This window comes from Cetorhinus maximus, chromosome 28 (assembly GCF_964194155.1).
Source record: "Cetorhinus maximus chromosome 28, sCetMax3.hap1.1, whole genome shotgun sequence".
Lineage (NCBI taxonomy): Eukaryota > Metazoa > Chordata > Chondrichthyes > Lamniformes > Cetorhinidae > Cetorhinus > Cetorhinus maximus.
This window is the reverse complement of record NC_135906.1, coordinates 21,964,940-21,988,665: the sequence shown is the minus strand read 5'-3', so window position 1 is coordinate 21,988,665 and position 23,726 is coordinate 21,964,940. Positions and strand designations below refer to the sequence as shown.

The following is a 23,726-nucleotide window of genomic DNA, read 5'->3' as shown; positions in this document are numbered from 1 at the left end:
CAAGGTTGTTAAGATAAGGAGCATCATTCTTTTGGCATTTGAATTTTACAGGTTGTTGCATATTGAGATCATCACTGATGTTATAATGTAAGTCAGGTTCAGAATAGAGGCTGCATTTTGTATTACACTGACAATGCTCATTTTGAGTGCAATAAGGTCATACTTTAAAATCATACAATGTTCTTTTCTCATAATGCAGAGATTCCAAAATATTTTTGCAGAGACTCTCCTCTTTGGAGATTCATGACCCATTCACACCCCGTCTCGCCCACATTTTAAGAGAAACAATATTTTGTAGTCCCTAAGAAGACAGCAGGGTTCAATCTTACTGGTTTCGCCAAATGAGGAAATAGTTGAGAGAAGTTCAAAATGCCTTGAAATTGACTAGAATGAGGTGAAAATAAATGATTTTCTGGGGGCGATGAAATCAAATGTGGAAGGGATTGAGTGGTTGAGCAAATCAGTGACAGCTAGAAGGACTGGTGAACATCAGAGATTAGGCAGTTGGATGTTAGAAAGTGCATTTGTGTGTGACTTATGGGAAGATTCTTTCTTTCCCAGGGTTGGATGCAGGGGGGGAAATAGGGTTTGAACAGGGAGCAGGATAAGTATGTGGTGAGGATCACAGTGGTGGTTAGAGATGATCTTGTCAATGATGGGGACTATTAAGGTCATGAAAGATGACAGGCTCAAGAGGGTGGCTGTGGACATGGGTGTGAGAGGAGGAAAATACTTCACAGAATCACACAGTGCAGAAGAGGCCCTTCAGCCCATCGAGTCTGCACCGACACGTGAGAAACACCTGACCTACCTACCTAATCCCATTTACCAGCGCTTGGCCCATAGCCTTGAATGTTATGACATACCAAGTACTCATCCAGGTACTTTTTAAAGGATGTGAGGCAACCCGCCTCCACCACCCTCCCAGGCAGCGCATCCCAGACCGTCACCACCCTCTGGGTAAAAAGATTTTTCCTCACATCCCCCCTAAACCTCCTGCCCCACACCTTGAACTTATGTCCCCTCGTGACTGACCCTTCAACTAAGGGGAACAGCTGCTCCCTATCCACCCTGTCCATGCCCCTCATAATCTTGTACTTGGAGAGAGTGGAATGATTATAAATTCAAAGACGGGCAAAAGGAGCCGAGATAGAGGTTGATATTGGGCTGAATTTTCGTGGAGTTGGGGAGACTCTGTGGAGTGTTCAAAATGGAGGGCGGGACCCAGATCTGGAAGTCCCATCCCCATTCCCAATGCTTCCGACATTGACCGCTGTGTGAAGGGGGCGGGGCATAAAGCACATATACGGCATTTACGAATCAGCCGGGCCATTTAAAGAGAGAACAGAAAGTTGTGATTTTCACTGTTAAAAGGTGCAAAAATCACTGGTACTGGTGAAATGAACAGCTGTGAAGGCCTGGGGTGAAGAATTCTAAGCCTTATTTAAGTTGTTTGCTGCCTCAGGTTTAATGCTGAATTTGTCTAGATAGAGGCTGCTGTATGAACTCAAAGAAGGGAGATAGTGTCGCTGGAAAGATTCACATGGCATCCTCTTCATCATTCAGGTGCAGGTACATCATGCAGGTACAGCAGGTAATAAGGAAGGCAAATGGAATTTTGGCATTCATTGCTAAAGGAATAGAGTATCAAAATAGAGAAGCGTTGTTGCAAATGTACAAGGCATTGGTGAGACCGCACCTGGAGTACTGTGCACAGTTTTGGTCCCCTTACTTGAGGAAGGATGTAGTTTCATTGGAAGCGGTTCAGAGGAGGTTCATTAGATTGATTCCAGAGATGTGGGGCTTGTCTTATGAGGAGAGATTGAGCAGTTTAGGCCTATACTCGCTAGAGTTTAGAAGGATGAGAGGAGATCTAATTGAGGTATATAAGATGCTAAAGGGGATAGACAAAGTAGACGTTGAGCAGATGTTTCCCCTTGTGGGGCATTCTAGAATGAGAGGCCATAGTTTTACGCTAAGGGGTGGTAGATTTAAATCAGAGATGAGGAGGAATTATTTTTCTCAAAGGGTCGTGAATCTGTGGAATTCTGTGGATGCTGAATAAATTTAAGGAGGAGAAAGACAGATTTTTAATTAGTAACGAAAGGTTGAAAGGTTATGGGGAGAGGGCAGGAAATTGGAGTTGAGGCCGAAATGAGATCAGCCATGATCGTGTTGAATGGCGCGGCAGGCTCAAGGGGCTGAATTGCCTACTCCTAGTTCTTATATTCTTATGTTTTTATTCCTTGCCTCATTACCAAGAAGGTGATACTTCAAACTGTGAATATCGCTGGGTGTGCAGAGTGTTGTCCAGTAAGGAAGGAAGGTTGAAGAAACGGGCACTGGACCCTCAGACATGCGTCCTGTAGAGGAAAGGTGGAGGCAGCTGTCGTTTAAGGGTCTGGCACATATAGGGTTATTGTGAGACTGAGTACAGTACACAGTGATGTAGGAGCACATGACCCACACCCAAGATCTTTTGAATGTTGGATAGAGCTGTGTGCACCAACTAGTATGGAGGCAGCTCCTAGCTTTTTTAAATTCATTTACGGGATGTGGGCATCGCTGGCTAGGCCAGCATTTATTGCCAATTCCTAGTTGCCCATGAGAAGGTGGTGGTGAGCTGCCTTCTTGAATCGCTGCAGTCCCTGCAGTGTGGTGTAGCCACAGTTGGGGAGGGAGTTCCAGGATTTTGACCCAGCGACAGTGAAGGAATGGTGATATATTTCCAAGCCATGATGGTGAGTGGCTTGGAGGGGAACTTCCAGGTGATGGTGGTCTGAGCTCATTCTGAAAAGATTTATAAATAATTAATTGAGTACCCTGGGAGAATCGTGACATTTCAAACCCAGCTAAAGGCAAGCAATTGCCAGAATTTTGAGGAATTTGTGACTTATTAAACATAAATGCGGAGCAAGCGAACTCTGTAGGCAGCCATTCCAAAAATTGTTTAGAATGTTCTTTTCAAGCTGAGCATGATTGCTATTGCAGCGGAGCCCATCAAAACCAGCAAGCAGGCGAAAGCCCTTTGTCTCCAAGTGAACGGTGATATCATCTTAAAATTCAGAAAGTGCTTAAAGCAGAACCTGCACTTTTAAATTCCACATTTCCAAATCAATTTGGACTAATCCAAGGACCAAATCAATCACGCAATTGGAGACTTTGGTAAAAAGAGTGTGAATGGGAGAGGAAGGTGTAGGGGGAGGAAGGTATAGGTTTGACTGGGAGAGGAAGGTGTATTTGTGGGGCGTGGGTGGCGGCGGAGTGGGGGGCGGCCAAGGTGTTGGGGGTTGGGAGGGGGAGGAGGGAGTATGGGGGGAGGAGGATGTAATGAGGGAGAATGCGGTAAATGTGGAGGCAGGTGTGAGCGTGGAGGCAGGCGTGAGCGTGGAGGCAGGTGTGAGCGTGGAGGCAGGCGTGAGCGTGGAGGCAGGCGAGAGCGTGGAGGCAGGCGAGAGCGTGGAGGCAGGCGTGAGCGTGGAGGCAGGCGAGAGCGTGGAGGCAGGCGTGAGCGTGGAGGCAGGCGTGAGCGTGGAGGCAGGCGTGAGCGTGGAGGCAGGCGTGAGCGTGGAGGCAGGCGTGAGCGTGGAGGCAGGCGAGAGCGTGGAGGCAGGCGTGAGCGTGGAGGCAGGCGTGAGCGTGGAGGCAGGCGTGAGCGTGGAGGCAGGCGTGAGCGTGGAGGCAGGCGTGAGCGTGGAGGCAGGCGTGAGCGTGGAGGCAGGCGTGAGCGTGTGAGTTCGGAGGGTGGAAGGTGTCTGGAGGGAAGAGAGAATTTGGAGGTGGGAAGGTGTCCAGGGGGAGGAGGGAGTCCAGATGGGGGAAGGTGTCCAGTGGGAGGAGAGAGTAAGGGTGGAGGATGGAGTAAGGGGGTCAACAGGCGATGTCCAGGTGAACGTGCAAGGGAGGGGTCAGTGGAGTCAATGCATCCTGGGGAGTGAACTGAGGATGGGCGTAATAGGAGGTATAGTGAGAATGAGAGGGGGCAGAGGGAACCGGTATGGCGGGAAAGTGAGGGTGCGTCAATAGCGGTTGAAGGGACAGCGAGGATGGTTGGTGGGGACTCAGATGCAGATATGGACCTTGGTGATGGGAAGGAGGAGGTTAGAGAGGTCAATGTGGATGGGGGTGGGATTCTCAAGAAGGAAGGGAACGTGCATGTTGACATTGACCTCCTGGAAACACAAGTATTTGGGTTGATAGGTGATGGTAGGGAGGTGGAAGGCAATGCCAGTGGGGTTGACAGTGATGGGGGAAAGAACATGGGTGACTGGAGGAGGGGAAAGGATGGGAGAACTGACGGTAAACTTGACAATGACCATTTCTCAGAAATTGAAAGTGAGCGGAGCCTCGTGTTGAATGGGCACAGGCGCTGCATGGCAGTGCAGTCAGTGGGTGGATGGAGTTGCAGGTCAGCTTGGCTGGACAACTGAAAGAACCCCAGCAGGCAGCATTGATATTGCTCCGGACAGTGAGATGAGTGTGAGGGTTGAAAGCTCCACGTGCACGGGAGAATGCTTGCATGAGGCCCTGAAAGGCCCTGCCCCCCCACCCCCCCCCCCCCACCCCCCCCACCCCCCTCTCCCTTCCACCCACATACACACACACCCACACGCGCACACTGGAGAAGTATCACTCATGGTCTGGCTGTGTACAGTTGAACTGCTCGTCGGGGGGCATGCAGTGGGAGGGCTTACGAAACCTGTCAATGAAGCTGAAAGACAACATTACACATTATTCAGTGAAAGTGAATGTATTTTCAGAAAGTTTCAAAATGTGTTCACCCATGCAATCACTCATGATCAGAATTTCTTAACTTTTCTAGGCCTACCATGTAGGTGTTGCCCTGACATCTGCAGCAGGGGTGGAGACAGCCTGTGTAATGGTTGGCCCTGTTGCTTCTGATGACTTCAGCCTGCATTCTCTGGAGAGCCGAGGCATTGAGGTCCCCGGCTTGCTTTGGCTATCCTCTGATCCTCTGGCCAGCTGCTCTCTCTGCGGTGACAGAGGATGAAGTTGAAGGAGGCCACAGGCAAAAGGGACTCAAAGGGACTGGACAGCCTCTGAAATTCTTGTTTGGATGACCCAGGGGTATCCGGCTGCCACTCCTCCTTGCTTTGAGTGTCTGAGGGCCGCGGCCTGACTCCTTGAGGGGAAGGAGCACCTGGAGGGACGTCGAGGTGCCCGTTTCCCACTCGCATTGTCAGTGCTGGAGCTCACATGTGGCTACCGCGATAGAGTGCAGATCTGTGCACATCTCCGTGTTCTGCTGAACCACGGTCTTCATGGTGTCCACCATTCTTCCCATGGAGACCTCCATGCGCACACATGTGGGCACTACTTCATCAGAGAGTAGGCGGACTTACTCCTCCGACTCGTGTGCAACCCTGTTGAGGGCTTCCAACAGTTCTCTATGATGTTCCCCCGCCTTCTGCTGACTCTCCATGATGAGTTGGAAGGCCGAATCCAGAGGCTCCTCATCTGACTTGAACCTCACAGATGTTTCTTCCCCAGCAGTCCTCTGAGTGCCGGAGAGCTCGGCTGAACCTGCCTCCTCCTGCGAATACGTGTCCATGCAGTGACCACCAGATTGTAAACCCGAGCCTGCTTTATGTCTAGGTCCCAGCGAGGTGTGTGTCTCTGCACTGGTGCAGGGTGTGGGTGAGCGCTGTGACGGGCCTTCAATTAGGGTGTCATCAGATCCTTCCTCCGAGGTGCCTTTGCGGCTTGAGTCGAGAACCTGGCTCATGGATCTCCTCGGCTGCTGCCTGTGAAAGCAAGGAGAGATAATTAGTGTATGACTGTGGGACAGGGTAACTCACTCACAACATGGTTGTCTGATGGATGTTGCACAGCTGGATCCTCACTTGGTTGAGCACCTCTGACCTCACTGTCAGCACAGGAATGATCCAGGTTGTTGCCGGCCAGCTGGATGACTCTATTTTCAAAGCCTGTGAGGACCTTGATGTTGGGCATTCCTCCACCAGTCTGTGACCTTTCCTTTTTGTTGTGTGCCAGCTTGCCCTGAATGAATACAGATGGAGAGAGTTCAAGCAGGACACATGCCAGTCCAGATGAGAAGAATGCCTGGCATGTGTGGGTGGTGAGTGGACAGGATGAAGGCATGTTTTACAGGACAGAAGAAGGTGTGTGAAAAGTGATGTTCCTTGAACTGGCAGTGAGTGAGATCCTTGTGGGTGTGTGATGGGTTTGAGAGTGTGTGAATTGAGTGTGATGAGAAAAGTGACTCACCCTGGTGGAACGGAGGAGATCATTCATCCTCTTTTGGCACTGGGTGGCTGGCCTCTTTTGCAGAGCGTTGGTGCTGACCACCGCTGCCACCATCTCCCATACTGGATTGGCGACCTTGCTTGCTGGTCTGTGCCCAGAGAGGGGGTAGAGGACTTCACTGTGGCCCTCCACTGCATCCAGTAGGCACACGTGTGAAGCGTTGCTAAATTTGGGGGCAGCATGTTTCTTCCCTTTAGCAGCCATGACTTTCCAGCAGCTTCTGATCCCTTAGACAGTGCTAGCCTGTGCAGGGGCACCCTTTAAATATGGCACCTGGATTACTGAAGGCCTGAGGTGATGGTGGGGCAGACGAATCAGAGGCCATCCCACCAGCAATCCAGCGTGTTTCCCGGGAGTGCTTTATAAATGAGGCAGGACGTGCCAGGGAGAGGACGATACGCCACAAAAACCTGCTATTGTGGCCGGCGGGTAAAATGTCTTTTTTCCCGCCCACTAGCGCACTTAGTGGAAATCTGGGACAATTCCCACCAAAAGGTCGGAGCAGAGCAGGTTAATACACTGCTTTAATTGGTAGGTCCGATTGCGGATGACATTATTGCAAGACAGTGAATCAATGAATCATCTGTTAAATTTGAAGAAGCACTAAAATCTTATAATGCTTATTTCAATCTAAGAAGCAACAAAATACTAAAAAGATCTAAATTTGACAAGCGAGTCCAGCAACCATATGAACCTGTCGATTCACTCATTAATGGTCTGCACAGGATGGCAGAAGGTTGCGAATATGGAGACTTGAAATCTGAGCTCATCAGAGACAAAATAGTGATATGAGTAGTGGACAACGCATTCTCTAACCTCATGCAAGCAAAGGAAGATCTAACCATGGAAAAGACAATCTAGATAGCTAAACAGTCAGAACTCTGTGTAGCACAGCATCATTTTAAGGGGAGAAAATAAACCACGGTGCAAAGGTCAACCCACAGTTCAGTTAGTTAAGCAACAAGGAGACACTCCATGCCAGGGAAAGCAATATCCAAACTGGCCAGCAGAATGACCATGCCAACCCTGTGGAGCAAAGCGCCACCACAGGAGAGATGAATGTCCTGTAATTTCAGCCCAATGCTTTCAATGCAACAGGATTGGACACTATGGCAAGCTGTGCAGGGCAAAAACTCTGAATGTATAAAAAGCCCAATATTATCCAGGAGGTTGGGTCTGCAGGCCTCAAAGTCACATAATCATGCTTCTTGGGTGAGCTCAAAGATTTTGGTTTCTTGTTTTGGAATGCGGACATTTCAGTCAACAGCAATTTAGCAAGTATAAAATTAGACACAGGAGCCAGCATAACTGTTTGTCCAACAGTTAGACAAAGAATCATGACTGGCGACTCATGCTGACACCGCCCATGACACTCCTATACGGGGCAGAAGGCTTAAAGCTCCTGGTGAAAGGCACCCTGCAGGTGACATTGAGATACAAGAATAAAACAATCCATGAGACCCCCTTTGCGTTCCTCAACCAGGATTGTTCATTACTAAGCCGCAAAGCCTATGTTGAGCTTGACCTGTTACAGAAGATTGGCAAGGTCAGCCAGCAAGGACCTGGCTCCAGATACAAATGTGAGCTTCCAAAACTCTTCACAGGACCTGGGTGACTGAAAAATGCATACAGGATCACAAGTAGAGAGCATGCTAAACCCGTGTGCCTATTCACACCATGTAGCATCTCTCACCCACTCATGAAGCAGCAGCAGCTGAATGAGATGACAAACATGGGAGTCATCTCCCCAGTCACAGAACCAACTGTGTAGTATTTTGGGATGGCCCCAGCCCTAAAATTGAAAGGGTCCATCCATATCTGTTTCACTTGACACAGCTGTATCAAGCCATAGCCAAAGAAGTACATCCCATGTCCTTATTGAACTAAAGCCTGAATAAACTCTTGAAGAGCACAGTATTTTCAAAGCTGGAAGCAAACAGCGGCTTTTGGCAGCTCCCTCGTGACAAAGAGTCCAGGCTGTTGACAACATTTATTACCCCCTTTTGCAGATACTGCTTTAACCACCTGCCATTTGGAATCTCATCAGCACCAGGAATATTTCAATGTAGGATTTCGGCCATCTTGCAAGGTCTTCAGGGGGGTCATTTGCCACATGGGTAATGCATTAGTTTACGGTACAACGGTTGTTGAACATGACAAGAGACTCACAGCAGTCTTAGAGCGCCTGCAGGAAGTAGGGTTGATGCTGAATGACAAATGCAAGTTTTCCAAAAAATCAATTTGATTCCTAGGCCACATCATCAGCAACAAAGACATCATGGCACAAAAAAAAGGCTATCAGTGAGTTCCCAGCCCCATCCTCAATTCCAGAAGTCCAGCAATTCTTGGGGATGGCGAACCAGCTGGCAAAAGTTTTACTGACCTTGGCACAGAACCATTGAAGCATCTACTGAAGAAAGACCAAGCATGGTGCTGGGACTCGCATAAATACCAAGCTTTCACTCACATCAAGGCAATACTGCTCTCTACGGACATTCTGGTCCACTACGACCCAGCGCTGCCCTTTACCATAGCAGCAGATGCTTTATCTACAGGCCTGGGAGTGGTCCAGTTCCAGGGACAACTGGATGGAAGTCTCTGATACATGTTCTATGCATCCATAGGGCTGTTAGACATGGAGATGAGGTACGCTGTCATAGAAAAGGAAGCTCTTGCAGTCAGGTGGGCATGCAAGAAGTGTTCAGACTATATTATTGGCCTCAAGGTTATAATCGAAATGGACCACAAACCACTAATCTCCTTATTGGATGAGAAGAAGCTAGCAAAGATACCTCCCAGAATCCAGAGGTTTTCCCTGTGCCTCATGAGGTTTGCCTATGAGATAGTATATGTTCAAAGTAAAAACTGGACAACAGCAGACACATTTTCAAGGATCACAGTGGGCCTTCTAACAAAACAGGATGCCAATCTCATCAAACAGCCAAACTCATCAAGAAGCCTACACCCAGTTGATAAAGAGGTACCTGCCAGCGACCACAAGTAAACTCCAACAGATCCACCAGGAACAAATGTGTGATGAGGATTCTGCCCACATCTGCAGATACTGACAACTCCTTGTTGAGACCAAACGGAGGGACCATGAAACCCTGGTTCAAACAACAAAAGCACTTTATGATTATGGATGAGCTTCTGGTCTATGATGAGCAGTTGGTCATCCCAGTCTTTCTACGGCTAGAGTTTCTTCAAAAATTACATCAGGGCCACCTGGGCATCACCAAGTGCAGAGCCAGATCCAGGCCCAGTGTGCTGCCTGGTGGCTAAGCATTTCCAAAACCATGAAGACACCATTGCAACTTGCCAGGTGTGTGCGTTGTACAGGCAGGACCAAAGAGAGCCCCTCATCCCCACATAATTCCCTACCAGGCCATGGGAGAGGTTGGGCGTTGACCTATTCATCTTCAGTAGCAAATTGTTCCTTATAGCGGTGGACTACTTCTTCAGATGAGTTGAGGTGAAGCAACTATATACAACTATACAGAGGCAGTAATTAGGCATGTAAAGAGATGTTCACAAGCTACGGCATCCTGGATGAGAACATGTCCGATAATGGCCCACAATTTTCAAATGAGTACTTCGTGCACTTGGCCAATACTCCCAGCTTCCACCATTGTACCAGCTTCCTGAGATACCAATAGTCAAATGGGGTGGCTGAAAGAGGGGCCCATACAGTAAAAAGCTCTCCTAAAAAAGGAGGACTTCCCCACAGCACTGCTCACATATGGTTCCACCCATTTACAGTGTGGCCTGTCCCCATCCAATCTCCTGATGGGCAGGAATCTCCGCACACAACTTCTAATCCTGCTGGAAAAAAATCTCATACCAAGGTTGGTAACTAAGGATTACCAGGACATCTAAGCAAAAGAGCAGTCGTACAGGTAGAAGCAAGCTTCTGGCTACAACAGATGGTACCGCACCACACAAATACCACAATTTCAGAAAGTTAGCAAGGTCTGGATTAAAGCCTTCGAGAGAGAAGATGCCGTCATTCGAAAGGACAGGGACCAACCCCTACCTGATTGACACCACTGAGGGCACAGACAGGAGCAACAGGAGGAGCCTCCATCTGATCCCTAGACTGCCCATCCCCACTGTGCAATGGAGAGATATCGAGGAACATGCCCAGATGCCAGAACAACTTCCAAACCTACAAGAAGAACCAGTAGTGGCAGAGCCTACCATTCCTCCAGCATTAGTGCGAACAAGATATGAAAGGGCTATAAGGCCTCCAGATGGCCTGAACCTAAAGGTCAAAGGAGGAGATGAACTAGTGATAATGTAGTAATGACAATGTAAATGTGTGATAGTAATAACAATGTAAGACATAAGATAAACAACAATCACTTAAAATATTTTGGATAAAGTCTTGGGGGAGGTTTAATATAAGGGTCTGGCCATATATAGGATTAATGTGGGACTGAGCACAATACTGCCCACACAGTGATGTAAGAGAACAAATGACCCACACTCAAGGTCAATTGAGTGTTGGAAGAGCCGTGTGTACCAGTGAGCATGGAGACGGTTCCTAGCTTGTATCCTTTGCTGTATATTTGTAAATAGTTCTAAGAGTTAATAATGATTTACAGTTAACCTAGGTATGACTACGAAGACTCCTTCAGACCTACCGAACTATAACCAACACCTACACCAGCAATGTGCTGCTTAGCCATGGCACCCAGGCATGAGGTGGCAGAGCTCCCAGTCAGAACAGCAAGAAGGAGGAGAGTGAGTTATTACCTTGAGCAAAGGATATACTAGAACAGACATAGCTTCCTCAAAATGACTGAACGGCTATGCAGACCAAAACTTAAAAAGTCCTGGGAAATGGTCAGAAAGTCTGTGTCATTTTGGAGGCAGACCTCGCACCTCGAACAAGCCCTGCCAGTAGCAAAGTTACTGTGGCCCTCAACTTTTATGCGGCCAGATCCTTCCAGGACCCTGTTGAAGACATCTGCGACATCTTGCAATCAGCCACCCACATAACATAACATCAGTGACTTATGACCCCTTTGCGAGGGGAGAAGAGCACATTAATTTTGCAACAGATGTGAAGTGCTAGAGCCAAAGAACAATGGGGTTTGTGTCATTAGCTGGCTTTCCACAAGTGCAAGGCGTGATAGAATACTTATACATCACCATCAAAGCACCATCACAGGAGGAGTACAGATTTGGGAATAGAAAGTCTTTTCATTCAATCAATGTGCAGCTTGTGTGCGACCATAATAAGGTTTACCTCCACGCCTGTGCACAATTTCCTGGAAGTTGCCATGACTCTTTTATCCTGAGGTAATCAAACCTGCCACACACTTTTGAACCCATACCCCAGGTCCATGGCTGGCTACCGAGCAACAAAGGTTACCGAGTGAAGAGGCGGCTGCTTACTTCATTGTGCCAAGCGGATACGGTGCCATAACAGCATTATGACAGCATTCACTGTCGAACCAGTGCAACCATCCTTTGACCTTTTAAAAATGTGTTTTTGATGACTTGACCACTTGGGAGGAGCACTCCAATACTCTCCTGCGAAGATGTCAAACATAGTGGTGGCCTGCTGAATACTGCATAATATGGAGCAGCGAAGGGGTGTACAACTGCAAGATCTAGAGCCCGGTGAAGTACACCTCTCATCAGAGGAAGGGTGGAGGAGGAGGTGGATCCATCTGCCTTAGATGAAGATGTAACCGAGGAGGATGAGCAGCACAAGGTTGAGGGGACAATGGGGAAATGATGAAGGCATGCTTGGAGCCTAGAGCCGGCACAGCATATGACGCCCTCGTAAACAGGGTGAACCTAATACAGAGGCGCTTCTCCTAAGCAACATTGAGGATATAGATGCACCCTTGGAATCAAATGGCTGTTCAACCATCAATAGATAAGTGCCTTTGATACCATTGCTGCCTCATATCTTCCAGTAAATGCCCATTCTGCCACAAGAGAGAAAATCTATAAGTGTCCATGAGACTCTTTGATAATGGCTAAAGTCTTCACCTTCATAACTCAGCATTTAGCCATGTTGAGGGACTGACCATGAGATACCCTCTGACAGAGGGGTTTGCAAGTGATTTTTGGAGACTGTCAAATATTGGTGAAGTCATCTGGTCACGAACCAAGGCCTGGCCCCACGTCAAGTGTGATGCAGCACAGTGTCAGTTGAGACTCGGGAGATGCAGATTTCGTGGATCCACCAACAGAAATGCTGCAAGTTGAGACAGAACAAAGTAACCTCATCGCCACACAAGTGCCAGGCAATGGTCATTTCCAACCTGAGAGAATCTGACCATCTGCCCTTGACATTCAATGTCATTACTACCGCTGAATCCCCTGCTGTCAACATCCTGGGGTTACCACTGATCAGAAACTGAATTGAACCAACCATTTCAATACTTCAGCTACAAAAGCAGGTCAGAGGCTGGGAATTCTGAGCCGGGTAACTCGGCTCATGGCTCCTTGAAGCCTGTCTATCGTTAACAAGGCACAAGTCAGGACTGTGATGGAATACTCTCCACTTGCCTGAATGAATGCAGCTCCAACAACACTCAAGAAGCTCAACAGCATACAAGGCAAAGCAGTCCAACTTGATTGGCGCCCAATTTTAGACTCTAAACATTCTCCTCCCAATACCAAATAAACTGTGGCAGCATTGGGTTCCATCCTCAAGATGCACAGCACCACTCACCAAGGCTCCTTAGATAGCACCTTCAAAACCCGCGACATTTATCACATGGAAGGACAAGGGCAGTAGATGCATGGAAACACCACCACCAGCAAGGACCCGTCCAAGCCATACGCCACTTTCACTCGGGACTGTATCCCTATTCCTTCAATGTCACTGGCTCAAAGTCCGGAACTTCATTCCAAGGAGCATTGTGAGTGCATCTGCAATACATACAATGGTTCAAGATGGCCACCACTTCTCAAGGGCATTTAGGGATGGTCAATAAATGCTGACCTATCCATCAATGTCCAAATCCCATGGTTGACATGGTCAGTATTGGACATCTCATGGAGCACCCTACTGCCTGACTTTGCAGCTGTCACACTGGCAAGGTCATGTATTTGTATGTTTTCTCAGTTATTGTATGTGCCGCTAAACAAGTATAGACCAATTAATCAATCGTTTAATCTATATAGTATATTTACAGAAAATGAAAAAGGTACACTCAATAATGTGAGATATAACACCACATATGAACCCATCAGTGATCGAAACACTGTGGTGCATTTGAGCTCAAACATGCCTTTGTGATGCCTTGGAAGAGGTGGAGGCAGACTGCTCACCTCTCTGTTTGTAAGGCATTGAGAAGCATCGTGGCCAGCTTCTTCTTACAGGTACTCCTTGGGGACCTACCTGAGACTGCAATTTGGCAGAGGCAGCCATGGCCGCTGGAGCATGTACTACAGATGAGGGCTCTGGTGGAGGGGCCAAGAAAGCCATAGGTGAGTGCACAGAACTCATTCTCCTATGCAACCTCCTCAGCCCTGTGTTGGCTTTCTGAAGGGTTGGATGGTGTTGGGCTGTTGGGGCACAGCAGTCATCCATTCCAGTTTCCATTGTGCCACCAGTGAAAATGCCCTGTTATGGGTACACAGCTCGTGTATTCCATGCAGGACAGCGCTCAGACTCTGAATGGACTGCAACAGGCTACTGAGTGAATCTTGTACTCTTTGCAGGAATTCACACTGCTCTTGCATCCACTGGGAGTGATGCTGTATGTGACACTCCATGAGATAGGCCAGTCTCTCATTTTTGGAGCTCATGCAGCTAACCCCCTGAGACAAGATCGAGCTCTTCTATGGAAGACTCCTAATAGGCCATTTCTTACAGCAAGTATAAACAGTTGGCCAACATTGAAAACTTTTATTCATATGGCAATGAAATGAAGTCTGTCCATGCAATCTTATGATACCTTCACAACTCCTTTCCTATCACTGAGTAACTTCCAGGGTGACCCTTCATATAGGGCCTGAGTCATGAAAAGCCCACCTCCTAAATTGATCCTGCCTCTGAAGCATTTCTGGGGTTGACTGGCCCGACTTCAGCCAGCACCTGCCTCCCAGCAATGAAGATCATGCCTCAGGAGCCATTTTTCCCAGGGTGGGTGTGCGAAGCCAGGAGTTTTCCCAAATCCCGCTACCTGCGAGGATGAAAATTCAGTCCATTATTCCTGCCGATTAGTCACACAGTGCAAAGTATGTGTAAGGAGAGAAAAGATAATATCTCAGGGAGGAAACTCAGGGTGAGATTTTGGAGATGGTAGCCAACAAGGATTTTAGAGGAGATGCAAGATGGAATAAGCTGAGGTGCTAGGAGGTGCTGTAGAAGCAGTGGAACAGATCGAGGGTGGTACAATGATACGGTCACATTGCCACCATGCTAGTTTGAATGGCGCAGATGATGGAAAGCATGGGGAATATGCCTCATGAGCCAACTTCTATCAAAGGCAGAATGTCAATGCAATCTCAAATGAAACAGCGATGGCAACAGCCTTGCATGTGAATACATGTAGCTGATGGGAGGAAATGCAGTGTGGGCACCTGTCGATCTGCTGACAGAGCCCTCAGGCAGCACAGCTGGATGGCAATGTTTGGCAAGGTTATTCTCAGTGAGTGCATTGGACACAAGTTTACCAAAATAGGGCATTGGGAATTGTTTTTCATACGAAGTCATCAATGGTGTTTCGTAGAATCTTATGGGGATTGCGAAGAGGGGTACAGAGAGTAGGCCTTTGCTTGTGCAATGTGAGCTTTAGATGGGGATAGTTGAAGGAAATTAAGAAGCTAAAGGAACGTTGTTATGGTTGGATAGGGATTGGAGAGCAAAGTGCCTGAAGTGGGTGAAAGTGGTGAAAGGTGACACTACTGGGTAGCAGGAGAGAAGGATCTTAGAGGTGTAAAGAGGAAAAAAAGAACGAGATGATATGGGCTTTGGAAGGGGACACCAGCAGAATGCACATGAGAATTGACATAGAGGGAATTCAGGTTACAAAGGCATAGCAGAGGAGAGACATGTCCTTGTCGTAACCTGACAACAGGGAGATAAGAACATACAATTCCAAAGTTGCAGTCTGAAGCTCTGTGATTGGATGAAATCGACTCATGGAGTGAACTCGGAGCATCAAAGTATGCAGGTTTGGAGATTGTGTGAAGAGGAAATGGATCTAGGAACCATTCAATGATCTTGATCGTGCTCTTCTTTTCTCTGTTTGGGATTGGCTTTGATTGTTAGTATTTTCTACAGGCTTTCAGTGTTCAGATTTTTTTTTTTCTATTTTCTCTGATTCTATATTCTGTGACTGGATTACTGTTTTTCCCAGTTTTTTGTGATTTTTGTTTCAGATTTCCAGCGTTTAGATTTTTGCTTTTTTAAATTTAATTTGTTTTCCATTCAGGCTATGCTCAGCAATTGGGATATCGAAAAGAGGATGGCTCTTATGCAGCATTCGTAAGTCGACCTGCTAGCACATGGTATGTTATAATTGAATTAAATGTTTTCTTTTTTCTTTCTCCTTCTGGTAACCTTGTTTTGACATAGCTCGTAGAACCTTGTCAGGGAGACATTATAATATTATTGGAATTTATTGTAAAATAGTGGTATCTGTGTCTATATGTGTCTATGTGTGTGTTAATTGGATTAAAGGCAGCTGGTCTGAAGGCTTTGATGTATTAGAAGATAAGCTTGGTTTGAAATATTAAGTAGGTAAACATGGGGGAGTTTAGAATGTAAGGTGTAAAAGGGTATTTGCACTTTTAAATACACTAAACTAGATTGTTTTCAAAAGAGAGTGAAATATTACACCTAGCCAGGGGGAGTAAAGAAACAGTGTGTTTATTTTTCCCAAAGATTACTGGTAAACTTGGTACTATGAGAGATTTTTATTATTAGAAAGGTAAAGCCCAAAGGCATAGTGAAACAATGGGAATTTGCATTCAATGGGGAAAATATAAAGTAGCAAAGGCTGTGTGTAAGGGAAGGCATTTTAAGATCTAAGAAGTTTGAAAAGCCTTCAGCATCTATGCCTCAAGCTGCTATCTAGAATGAACTGAAGTTACGAAAACTCACTTTGAATTGGATTGTTCAGGGTATCTATCATGTTTCTTTGCCTGGGTCTTTTAAAACCTATGTGTCTTAGTTACCTTAATGAAAGTGTAACTGGGAGTTAGATTAATCAGGGGATTTAGAAGTTATTATAATAGTAATTTGTAAACATATGTATGTGCTTAAAAATCATTTTTCTTGTTAATAAATGTTTAATCTAGTTTTGTAAAAACCTATAAGACTTGGTGGTCTTATTACTACTGAATTCAAAGCCTGCATCTTGAAACATACAAATTGCAAAATTAGTTGTGGTAGTTGTCTCAAGCTTCCCTCTGGGATTTGAAAAACTCAGCATTTACCATCAGCTCTGCCACAACAATCTTGCTTCTGTGAAATGTCTTGGGATTTAAAAAAAAATCATTCACTGGTTATGGGCTTCGCTGGCTGGGCCAGCATTTATTGCCCATCCCTAGTTGCCCTTGAGAAAGCGGTGGTGAGTTGCCTTCTTGAACTGCTGCAGTCCATGTGGTGTAGGTACACCCACAGTGCTGTTAGGGAGGGAGTTTCAGGATTTTGATCCAGTGACAATGAAGGAACAGTGATGTATTTCGAGGTCAGGATGACGAGTGACTTGGAGGAGAACTTCCAGGTGTAGTGTTCCCATCTATCTGTAGCCCTTGTCCTTCTAAATGGAAGTGCTTGTGGGTCTGGAAGGTGCTGTCCAAGGAGCCTTGGTGAATTGTTGCAGTGCATCTTGCAGATGGTACACATTGCTGCTGCTGTGTGTCAGCGGTGGAGGGAGTGAATGTTTGTGCATGTGGTGCCAATCAAGCGGGCTTCTTTGTCCTGGACAGTATAAAGCTTCTTGAGTGTTGTGGGAGCTGCATTCATCCAGGCAAGTGGAGAGTATTCCCTCACACTCCTGACTTGTGCCTTGTAGATGGTGGACTGGCTTTGGGGAGTGAGGAGGTCAGTCACTCATCACAGGATTCCTAGCCTCTGACCTGCTCTTGTAGCCATAACATTTATATGATTAGTCCAGTTCAGTTTTTGGTCAATTTTGGTCAATGGTGAACCCCAGGATGTTGATATGGGGGATTCAATGATGGTAATGCCATTGAACGTCCAGGGGCGATGGTTAGATTCTCTCTTGCTGGAGATGGTCACTGGTTGGCACTTGTGTGGTGCAAATGTTACTTGCCACTTTGATATTGTCCAGGTCTTGCTGCATTTGGACATGGACTGTTTCAGTATCTGAGGAGTTAAGAATGATGCTGAACATTGTGCAATCATCAACGAACATCCCCACTTCTGACCTTATGATGGAAGGAAGGTCATTGATGAAGCAGCTGAAGATGGTTGGGCCGAAGACACTAGCTTGAGGAACTCCTGCAGTGATGCCCTGGAACTAAGCTGATTGACTTTCAATAACCACATCCATCTTCCTTTGTGCTAGGTATGACTCCAACCAGTGGAGAGTTTTCCCGCTGATTCCTATTGACTCCAGTTTTGCTAGGGCTCCTTGATGCCCCATTCAGTCAAATGCTGCCTTGACGTTAAGGGCAATCACTTTCACCTCACCTCAGGAGTTCAGCTCTTTTATCCATGTTTGAACCAAAGCTGCAATGAGGTCAGGAGTTGAGTGGCTGTAGCGGAACCCAAACTGGGCATCAGTGAGCAGGTTATTGCTAAGCAAGTACCACTTAATAGCATTATTGATGACTCCTTCCATTACTTTACTGATGATCGAGAGTAGACTGATGGGGTAATTGGCTGAGTTGGATTTGTCTTGCTTTTTGTGTACAGGATATACCTGGGTAATTTTCCACATAGCCAGGTAGATGCCAGTGCTGTAGCTGCATTGGAACAGATTGGCTATGGGCACAGCAAGTTCTGGAGCACAAGTCTTCAGCACTATTGCTGGAACCTTGATATTCAGTAGCCTTATCATCACTGAATCCCCCACTATCCACATCCTGGGGGTTACCATTGAGCAGAAACTGAACTGGACTAGCCATATAAACACTGTGGCTACGAGAGGTCAGAGGCCAGGAATCGTCAGACAAGTAACTCACCTCCAGACTCCCCAAAACCTGTCCACTGTCCACAAGGCACAAGTCAGGAGTGTGATGGAATACTCCCCACTTACCTGGATGAGTGCCTGTTTCCACAACACTCAAGAAGCTTGACACCGTCCAGGACAAAGCAGCCCACTTGATTGGCACCATATCCACAAGCATCCACTCCTTCCACCACCAACGCACAATAGCAGCAGTCTGTACTATCTACAAGATGCACTGCAGCAATTCACCAAGGCTCTTTCGACAGCACCTTCCAAACCCACAAGCACTACCATCTAGAAGGACAAGGGCAGCAGATAGATGGGAACACTACCACCTGGAAGGTCCTCCCAAGTCACTTACCATCCTGACTTGGAAATATATTGCTGTTCCTTTACTGTCACTAGGTCAAAGTCCTGGAACCCCCTTCCTAACAGCACTATGGGTGTACCTACACCACGTGGACTGCAGCAGTTCAAGAAAGCAGCTCACCACCACCTTCTCAAGGGCAACTAGGGATGGGCAATATATGCTGGCCCAGCCAGTGAAGCCCACATCTTGTAATGAATAAAAAAAAAATTATCAGGGCTCATAGCCTTTGCACTATCCAGTGCCTTCATCCGTTTCTTAATATCAAGTGGAGTGAATCGAACTGGCTGAAGACTGGCATCTCTCTGATGCTGGGGATCTCTGGAGGAGGCAGTGATGGATCATCCACTCAGCACTTCTGGCTAAAGATTGTTGCAAATGCTTCAGCCTTATCTTTTGGACTGATGTGTTGGGCTCCCCCATCATTGAGGATGGGGATATTTGTGTAAACTCCTTCTCCAGCGAGTTGCTTAATTGTCCACCACCATTCACAACTGGATGTGGCAGGACTGCAGAGCTTAGATCTGATTCGTTGGTTGTGGGATCGCTTAGCTCTGTCTATCACTTGTTTTATTAAGTTAAAAGTGCCATACAAATACAAGTTGTTATGTTCCTGCTGCTGTCTTTCAGCCAATGAGACTGGTATCAAAAATTTAATTATGCACTATTAGGAGTATAGGATACACAAAATCCATTGCACTCTCTCATGCAATATGGAGGAGGATTCTCTTCTGAGACATGTCTTTCTGCTATGAACCAACAACAGCTTGTTTTTTCTCAGACCTTTAATGAAATGGAATCTCCCAAGGTGCTTCACAGGAGTGATTACCAAATAAAACCTGATACCAAGTAACATAAGGAGATATTAGGACAGGTGACCAAAAGCTTGGTCAAAGAGGTAGGTTTTATGGAGCATCTTAAAGGAGAGTGAGGAAGAGAGGTGAGGGGTTTAGGGAGAGAGTTCCATAACCATTCAATTTGTGCCAAAATATGATTTTCATAAAAAAACTGATTTAGATCAAGTTATATTTATTTAGCATTCAACATCTGTGTACATTGAATCATTAATTACTGCAGTGTTGAAAATGTTTCTGTTTTCTTGCACAATTTTTAAAAAAAGAGTCTACAATGCATTTCTTTCCCTTGTAGGTTGACTGCTTACGTGGTGAAAGTGTTTGCAATGTCATATAGCTTGATCGCGATTGAACCAAATATTCTCTGTGGTGCTGCAAAGTGGCTGATATTAAATAAACAGCAACCTGATGGTCACTTCAAAGAAGATGCTCCCGTAATTCATGGAGAGATGATTGTATGCAAAATGTTTCTTTTTACTCAGTTTTATTTGAGATGGTTGTGTTGAAGAAATGAAACAATTGAATCATAGAATGATACAGAATAGAATGAGGACATTGTGTCTATCATGCCTATGCCAGCTCTTTGAAGGAAATATCCAGTTAGTCTCAGCTCCCTGCTCTTCCCCAAGTTTTTCCTCTTTACGTGTTCCTCCAATTCTCTTTAGGTACTATTTAATCTACTTCCACCGCTCCTTCACGTAGTGTATTCCAGATCACAACTTGCTACATTTTAAAATGTCCTCATTGTGATTTTTCTTAATCAGGGTCCTCTCTGATTCTCCCACTGGAAAATCTGCAAGATTTTGAACATCTTTATCAAAGTTTCCCTTTAACCTTCTCCTTTATCCTTTCCCATTTCCTAAAATACTTCCAGGGCCTGATCTCGCTTTAACTCCTAGAACCTGCTTTCATCCTTCTGTCTTTTGCCCTCCTTAGCCCTTCGGCATTGGTGACTGTTCTTTCAAATGTTGTGTCATTGTCCTCTGGACCAAGATGCCTAAATCCTCCTGCTTTCAAAGCCCTTTGCATAGCATTCCTCTTCCAACTCCAAATTCCATCTACACCTTCCTTCACTCTTCCTTGGTGTCCATTCTATGTCTCTACATAATAAACCATTCTACAATATTTTAAAAATATATAGGGACTCTATATAAAACTCACTTTGTTGGGAAACTTGTTATTTTCAAAATCCAACAAGGTAGGTAAATGTCAAGTGTATAATTTTCCTGTTAAGGCTTTTTGTTTTAAAATGTTTGATATGCAAAATTCACATCTAAGTTGGATTTACACTGCATTCCTGATGTTCCAAATTTGTTAGATTGTTCCCTCAGATGAGTTTTTAATTATGATCTTAATTATAGGATATTTTTGCCCCGATTTTCCCTTAGGGATTTTTCAGATCTTCGATTTGTTTTTGTAAATCTTTGCCAAACAAGGAACTCCAGAAATGAAATCAGCAATTTAACTCCTCCTTCAGGGAACATGCCTTAAGGGGATGCTGGTAACCATGGACTTCCATTGGATTGGTCCATAATTACGTTTGACAAAGTACTGCAGTGGTTTGCCGTCTGCAGTATGGATGACCAGGAAATTCTCCTGCTCTTACCACCTGCCATCAGGCAGCTAATTGACCTATGTGCCCATGTAATGAAAGCACCTTCCATGGCCATCAAATCCTGAAGTGGACCTGAGCATCTGGCCCAGAGGTAGAGATGCTACCACTGTACCATAAGCCCTTCTGCAGCAGTTTAACTATTCCTTTTATTTGCTTTGAGTCATAGGGCAGAATTTTCTGCCTGTTGGGCGGGCGGGCCTGACCCAATCTCCGGCAGGTGGGGAGCCGATCCCTGCCAGAGAAGCGGGCCGCACCGCCATTTTACGTGGGCGGGGCCAATTAAGGCCCGCCCAGCGTGACGTCCGGTAGGAAGCGCTATGCGCTCCCTGTGCGGGTGGGGGGGATTCCCTAAAAGTGAGAGTGCACTCTTTCGCACATGCGCACGAAAGAGCACACATCTCCCTGAGGCTAAGTGCAGCCTCAGGGAGATTGCTTCCACTTTGAACAATATTAAAAATAGGAGAAAAAAAAATTCCCTAACGTGTCCCCCTCATGTGACAATGTCACATGAGATGGGACATGCTCATAATTTACAGATTAACTTTATTAAAATTTTTAACACCCCGCATGAAACCTCATTCCGCCTGCGGATGAGGTTTCATGCTTTCTCTATTTGCTGCTGGGGCTCCTGGCCTGCCTGCCAATGGGCAGGTCCTTTAATCGTTTAAATGATCCTGTCAATGGCTTCAATTGGCCGTTGACAGGTTGGCGGGTGCACAGCTGATTTTGCTGCGGGCCCGCCTCCCTGAAAATTTAAATGGGGCGGGATGACGTCGGGGGTTCCGCCTGGCATCATCCCGCATCATTTTACGTGTCGGCGAGTGGGCCCCGCCCCCTGTTTGCCGACAGCAAAATTCTGCCCATAATGTGGGAAAGTACCTGAATGAAATGTTTTATCCTTTTTTTGTATGCTGGTTTCCTTTAGGGAGGCGTCCAAGGATCAGAAAGTGACACCTCACTGACTGCATTTGTACTCATCGCAATGCTTGAGGCTAAACCTATTTGTTCAATTTACATAGAGGTAAGGAAGTCCCATTTATTAGAGTAAGGTAATACATCAAGGCTACAATGTAGTATTTTGGTTCAGATGATTTTCTTGAAGTTCTCTCCAATATTCTCCTATCTCATCTGAAAGGTCCGACTCTTGCTAGGTTCCACTGCTATCAATCAGCAGAGGGGACCTCGCCTATTTGGCAATTATTCAACATGTAAACTTGGAAGTAATTGCTAGCAGGCTACCTGACCAGAGGAACCATTGCCAAACCTGATCCTGTATGTTGCCCTTTTTACTCGGGTCCCAGATGTCCTGATTCCCTTGTGCAACATTGCCACCCTGCCTGTTGAACAACTTTGTGAGCAAAAATCTTTGTGCTGAAGGGTACAGGGGTGGATGCTCATGGCTAGTGCATGGCGGATGTTGGAGGTTGAAAGAGAGATTAGAGGCAAGGCATGGGGAGGATAGAGAGTGTAGGGAGGATGGAGTGGGGGAGAAATAGCAGTGGCTGGAAGTGGGTGGGGCAGTAAGGAGTTCAGAGGTTGGAGGGGTGATCAGAAAAAGGAGTGGGATTGGTGGCTGTGGATAGATCTTAGGATGGAGGTGGAACTGGAAGCTGGCTCATTGGTAGTGATCAGGGTGCAAAGAACAGCAGCCCCTGTTCATTAAATTTGGGGTCGGGAGGGGCACTCCTGTAATACCTGGTGATGGCAGACTGTTCAGCATAAATGGTTTGTACATTATTTTTGAAGAGTTTTTTTAAAATTTGCCTTACTTGGCATGGCCACATAGCTAACAAAGACATAACCCATTTTCTTTAAATGTTCCACTGCAAAAAATGTTATGTCCTGTCAGCCTCATTTTATTGAGCACAGAGAAACAGCAAAATGGATAGAACTGATGTTACATATTTAAAAAATAGTGCTACTGTGAATGCTTGCTCAATACACCAGTTGGTAACACTTGATGGAATGCCGTTCTAAAATCTCTTTATTTAATTATGATTTATTAATTTCAGAGTATTGAAAACAGTATCAGAAAAGCAGGAGAATACCTGGATAATCAGATTGGTAATTTAAAGAGAACATATGCTGTGGCAATAACAACCTATGCCCTATCACTAATGCAAATAAACAATCAGCACATCCTGATGAGATTTACTTCACAAGGTAAGTGCGCATTTTCTCTCTGTCTTCAGAATCTTCCTGCTGATATTCTGTCCATTTCTGCGCATCTAGGGAATATCAAAGTAAGTGAAATAGTTACAGTTAATAAAAACTAAGGCTGAGATGGGTTGCCTTGAACCCTGAAGTCAGAACTTAAGCTGGTTTGAAAATTCTGAACTCACTGCCCCCCTGAAACAGTGACCATTTCTCGTTATCTAATTAATAATTAAACATTAAGGGGATGAAGTTGTTGAAGTTACCAGTGTGAAAAGGGGCTTATTACAAATTAGCAGCCTTTTTTACATCATGCCTAGTGTCTGTTCCAT

General features: G+C 46.0%; 1 protein-coding gene across 1 annotated transcript in view; it reads left to right on the top strand.

The window, feature by feature from the left end:
• Nucleotides 1–23,726, top strand: part of LOC144668910 (complement C3-like) — a 154,954-nt gene that overhangs the window by 88,001 nt on the left and 43,227 nt on the right. The window contains exons 25-28 of the mRNA XM_078531380.1: nucleotides 15,696–15,771; nucleotides 19,921–20,080; nucleotides 22,166–22,261; nucleotides 23,253–23,403. Coding sequence (XP_078387506.1) covers nucleotides 15,696–15,771; nucleotides 19,921–20,080; nucleotides 22,166–22,261; nucleotides 23,253–23,403 — 483 coding nt within the window. The remainder of the gene's footprint in view (nucleotides 1–15,695; nucleotides 15,772–19,920; nucleotides 20,081–22,165; nucleotides 22,262–23,252; nucleotides 23,404–23,726) is intronic.